At 37.8% G+C, this 6,038-nt stretch overlaps 1 protein-coding gene across 1 annotated transcript in view; it reads right to left on the reverse strand.

The window, feature by feature from the left end:
* LOC128381197 (HEAT repeat-containing protein 1-like) overlaps positions 1-5,628 on the reverse strand; it is a 22,050-nt gene extending 16,422 nt beyond the window's left edge. The window contains exon 1 of the mRNA XM_053341145.1: positions 5,447-5,628. Within this exon, the coding sequence (XP_053197120.1) occupies positions 5,447-5,628 (182 nt within the window). The remainder of the gene's footprint in view (positions 1-5,446) is intronic.
* Between the last annotated feature and the right edge of the window lie 410 nt (positions 5,629-6,038).

Below are 6,038 nucleotides of genomic sequence, written 5' to 3' on the forward strand. Positions count from 1 at the left end.
AAATCATGTATTCATCCAGGCAGCCGTCCAGTGGCACTCAAAGTTTGCATATAATATTAGTAATAAAAACAATAAAACATAATAAAAACAATAAAACATCAACTTCACTGTCAACTGTAAATGGTATTATTAACAAGTGGATGTTTAAGAACAACAGACACTCAGCCACGAAGTGGCAGACCACATCTAGTTCATCACAAAACTGGGGTTGAGATTATCATGTAGGTGTCATGGGAGTGTGATCTGGTAAAATAGATTATAACAGTTAGAAATAAATAATGCTTTACAAATAAATGCATATCTGTCATTGAAAAGACTCTGCAATGTTTTTCTGTTTCATGTCCTTCCTCCAAGCATATGCTTGGAGGAAGCTCCATGCTACATGCTCAAACCACATGACATTGCGACATGTGATTTGTAAGCTTGCAGATTTGTAATTATGTGTCATCCTTTGGTGAAATAGTGGTTAATAAAATCAAATAATCAATGAATCAGGATAGTATATGAATATGATTGTTTTCCAATACTTTAGATAACTAGATTTAGGCCTAGTTGTAACACACCACACTATGCAGAGTTTGCTGTTTATTATGTTAAGTAAAGTTCATAGACAGTTAAATAACCGTTCTGAACATTTAATGAGTGTTTATCCACACCATGCTGGCAGGCTCACACCTGCTTAAGACTGTATCACCACTTCCACATGGTGGAGAGTCTTCCTCAACCTCCTGCTCCTGCACCAGCATGGCAGCGGGAGCCTCATTTGACTCACTGTCCGACACCTGCTGCTGAGAGGGACCCACTCCTGAAGCCGCTCCGGCCACGCTGGCCCCCGCAGCAAACATTTCTGAAATGTTTTTGCTCGTAGCAGCGTCGGTTGCTAGAGCTTTTCTTCGTTTTTCCGCTCCGCCTTTTCGCTTTTTAGCCGCATTGTCCATTTTGTTGTAGTAGTATCTCTCACTAGCTCTCATCTGATTGCTTGTCATCAAAGGTGATTGGACGGGGGGGGGGGCTCAAGAACCAGCGTGGGTGGGACTCATGGGCCTCTGGAGCCTATCATAGGGCCACTGGGCCAGGTATTCTTTAGACAGGCAAGCCAATGGGCCTCTGCTGTGTCTGCAGGCTGCAGCGGAGCTCTGTGGGCCGGTGCATCCCAGCTAGCAGGGAACGTTCCCACACCATTGGCTAACATTCCCTACAGGTTCTGTTTATGTTTTATAGAAAATGTTTTTATCTAATGTTCAAAGAACATCATAATGATGTTTATTATTTCAAATAATGCTCCTGTATTGTTAAATGTTAACAAAGATAGAATGTTTTAGATGTAACATTTTAAGGATGTTAGGAGGATGTTTGTGAGGTAAACAATTATTAAATGTTCCCCTATAAAACATTATCACAATGTTCCAAAATAACAAAGGAAAGACATTGTCAAAAAAACATTTGAAAAACATTTTCAGTATGTTATTAGGGCCTCTGATTGCAATATGTTATTCATAAAACATTCTTACAATGTTCTACAAAAATTAGGAAGGAACATTCTTCACAAGTGTTTTCACAACGTTATTGATTGTCATTTAGAAACATAGGAAGAACATTTTATCTATGGCATTCTGAGGATATTTTAGGAACAAAGTGTAGGTAACAGATTACAGAATGTTATCAATAAAATGTTCCAACAATATTATATGATGTCACACAAAGAACATTTTCAAAATAATATTTAGAAAATGTTTTGAGGATGTTGTTGATACTTCAGGTTATGGGGATTATTGAATGTTCTTCTATACAACATTTCCTTTACGTTACAAGAAAAGGGTTAGGAACATTCTCAAAGCAACATTCAGAAAACGTTTTTAGTATGTTGTTAAGGCCTCGGATTATATTATGTTATTTATAAAACATTCTTACAATGTTAGATGATGATAAATGAAGAATATCACAAAGAAATATGTGGAAAATGTTTTCAAGATGTTATTGATGCATCAGATCACAAAATGTTTCTCACAGAATGTTTCTTTAATGTGATCTGTAAACAAAGGAAGAACGTTTTGCCTGCAACATTCAGAGGATATTTTAGGAACAATGTGTAGGTAACCGATTATACAATGTTACTTATACAATGTTCCCACAATGTTAAATGGCATCACATAAAGAACATTTACTAAGTAATATTTAGAAAATGTTTTGAGGATGTTGTTGATACTTCAGGTCATGGGGAAAAAATTCAGGGACCTGAAATTATACCCCGCTGTACTTCGTAAGTTGTTTTTTTTTTTTTTTTTGGGGGGGGGGGGGGGGGGGGGGGGGTAGTAGTGGTGGCACCCCTGGAACTTCTCCAGAAAATTCACCATTTCTCCCAGAAGTGGTGCAATTACAAATGTTTTGGTATACACGTGTAGCCCTGTCTAAAATCAGTGCATAAAATAAATAACAGCATAAATAGTTGTAGCATTAAAAAAGTTCGTAAGATTAAAAACTGGTTAAAATATGTGTTAAAATGCATAAATATATGAACAGGTTAAAATGTTAAATATTGTTAAAAAGAATTGAGCTATGTTCCTTTAAAGTCCATTGTGGAGAAAAAAGCTATTTTTTGTATCTAAAATCAGCCGTGCAACCTGACCTGTCACCACCTTATTGTCAATCAATCTGTTTTTGTGTTGTTATTGTGTCATTATCAAATTAACAGCCAATCTAAGTCGTTTCACCAAAAAAAGGGGCGGGACATGTGGCGCAGGTCAAGGTAGTGTGTTTTGCTGCGAGCAGATGTACTGTTGTGGTGAAGGGAGAGAAGAGCAGAGTGTAACGGAGAGTTTTATGAGTTTTATCTGGAAGGTCAACTACCCGTTGGTCCCGATAATAACTTGTTTCATAACCAGAAAGAAGGTAATTAAGTGTATACTTTTTTTTTTTTGTAATTAAAGTTTTTTATTTAAACAAAGTTGGTACATAGCTCATATGGTACATCATACACAAAAATGAATATAAAACATGGTCAGACAATAACATTAGAAATTAGAAAGTGCCCCTTCATAAAAAATAAAAAAAATCAACAGAAACATATATATATGTGGTTATACATATGCCTTACAACATACAAAGTACAGTCCTATCTTAACACCAAAGTGAAAAAGGTGAAAGTTCATAGGCTTTGTAGTAGTCGTATGTTTAAGCCACTAATTAGAGGTCAGGTACTCTCCAAAGAAGTCCCAACAACTCAACACCCCAGGCCTTTTGCCTCTTATTCTAGTCAACATGACCTCATATGACACAGTTTCAGTCATTAGAACTTTCCATTCTTGGAATGTTGGGTTTTCTGGTGACTTCCAATGTCTTAGTATGATTCTAGCAGCTGAGGTTATTCCTACTATCAACACTGTGTGTGCATCTTTTGTCAGTTGTGGTATTACTGTTTTGTCTCCTAGGAGACATAAATGTGGGCATATCGGGAGATTTATAGTTGTCCATGTCTCTAGGAATTTCAGTATTTTACACCAGAATGGCTTGACCATACCACAATCCCATATGAGATGTAGAAATGTGCCAGTTTCCTTTTTACATTTCCAGAAGATATCATTATTCATTAGTCCCATTCTAAAGAGTCTGCATGGGGTCCAGTAAAACCTGTGTAGGATTTTGTATTGAATAAATTTACATCTAATTTCTTTGATATATTTGCCATTATCGGCCAGAATGTGTTCCCAGGTGTCTTGGTCTATATCACATTCAAGATCTCTCTGCCAAATTATTCTTAAGTTTTCACATGAGCTACTGGTCAAACAAACTGAGTTCTTATAAAACAATGATGCCTTATGATTACATGGATATCGAAGATAGTTGGCAATTGGATTGTCTACTTCATAATCAGAAATCACCCTTCTCTTGCAGATTGTACTCCTGACCTAGCTCAGCAAAAGATTTAATAATACCTTCTTTGTAAAGGTCATTAATTGTATGGATCCCATTCTCTACCCACTTTTTCCAAAACACTGTTTGTTTCCCTATTTTAATTTCAGGGTTAAGCCATAGTGAGGAATATTGCTGTTTGTAAAGAGGCATTTTGTGTAACTTATGAATCTTCGCCCAGACCTCCCTAGAATGTTTAATGACTGGGTTTCTATCCTTCTCTAAGCTAGTTACTTGTTGGGATAATACCTGTATAGGATGGAAGGGTGTGGCAAGAGTCTGTTCTATAGTGGCCCATTTTAGACCAGACACCATACCGCTCCAATGTTTAGCTAACTTAGCCATTTCAAAAGACAAGCTGTACAATCTGACATTAGGTAAACCCAACCCGCCTTTGTCCTTGGGTGCAAACAGTTTGCTCAATTTAAATCTAGGCTTTCGCCCTGCCTAAAGGAATTCTTTGATTAGATTATCATACTGTTTAAAAATGTGATCTGGTATGCTAAGTGGGAGCATCATGGATATATAGTTAAACTGTGGGGCAATCACCATTTTAATAACATTTACTTTGCCATACAAGGTCAGATTTAACTTCCCCCATTTCCCTATGTTCGTCTTGATTTTTTGAAACAGTGGATCATAGTTCAAAGCAGTCATCTCACCAAAGTCTGGACTCAACTTAATGCCCAGGTAGACCATGCCCTTTGACACCCACCTAAAGTTATATTGTGTGATTATTTGTGGATGACAATGTTTGGACACTGGCATTGCTTCAGATTTGGTCCAATTAATTTTGTAACCTGAGAGCTGAGAATATTCATTAATAGTATCCGTTAAGGCAGGTAGGGAGTTTTGCGGATCCCTTGTCAGAAAAAGAATGTCATCGGCATAGAGCATTAATTTATGTTCACTACCACCTCCATCCACTCCTTTAATGGAGGAGTTTGCTCTTATGGCTATCGCCAAAGGTTCCAAGACAATTGTAAATAGATGTGGTGATAGGGGACACCCCTGTCGTGTTCCCCTGGAGAGGTTAAAGAATGATGAGATTACACCATTAGTCATAAATGCTGCCCTAGGATTACTGTACAGTATTTTAACCCATTTCATGAAACCGGTTCCAAACCCAAATTCTGACAGGGCCGAGTGAAGAAAACCCCACTCGACCCTGTCAAAAGCCTTCTCAGCGTCCAATGAGACAGCAGCCACTGGTGCAGTGTTGGAGGAGTTTGACCACATCAAATGCATAAGCCTTCTTAGGTTATCAGTAAAAGATCTATCCTGTAAGAAACCAACCTGATCTGGGTGTATAATGCCTGGTAATACTGATTCTAGCCTCATGGCCAGTACTTTGGCCAGCATTTTGCTGTCTACATTAATTAGGCTAATTGGTCTAAAGTTGGCAGGATCTGTGTGATCTCTGCCTTTCTTAGGGATCAATGAAATGAGTGCTTCATTCAGAGATGGTGGAAGTGAAACACTTTGAAAAGCCTCTTCATACACTTCAGTCAAAACAGGAGTAAGTATGTCTATGTACTCTTTGTAATATTCAACAGGAAACCCGTCAGACCCAGGTGACTTCCCTGTTTTCATGGCTCGGATGGCCTTCTTCACCTCCTCCTGGGACACAGGTTTATCAAGAGTTTCTACTTGTGCGGGTGATAGGCATGGGAGAGTTAAGTTCTGGAAGAAGTTCTGCAGTGATAGTTTGTTTGGCATTTGGTAAAAACTTTTGAAGACCTCATTAATTTCTTTGGAGGATGTTACTAGTGACCCCTCTCTTCTAATTGTAGGAATTACATGGGCACAACTTTGCTCTTTCAGCTGTCTAGCCAAAAGCTTGCCTGTTTTCTCTCCTGCTTCATAAAATGTTGTTTTTAATCTAAATAGAGCATACTCTTTTGTTAAATATTTCATGTATTTTGAATTTACATTTACAAATATCATTAAACAGACTGTCAGTGTAATGCTCGGCCAGTTTTCTTTCCATTATGACTAATTCTGCTTCCAATTCTTTAACAGTGTTAATGTGCTCTTTTTTCCGTTTGGAAGTTTGTGCTATAATTTTGCCTCTAATATATGCTTTTGATGCCTCCCAGACCATCACCATATTGTCTGTACTACCTATA

The sequence above is a fragment of the Scomber japonicus genome, chromosome 20 (assembly GCF_027409825.1).
Source record: "Scomber japonicus isolate fScoJap1 chromosome 20, fScoJap1.pri, whole genome shotgun sequence".
Classification (NCBI taxonomy): Eukaryota; Metazoa; Chordata; class Actinopteri; order Scombriformes; family Scombridae; genus Scomber; species Scomber japonicus.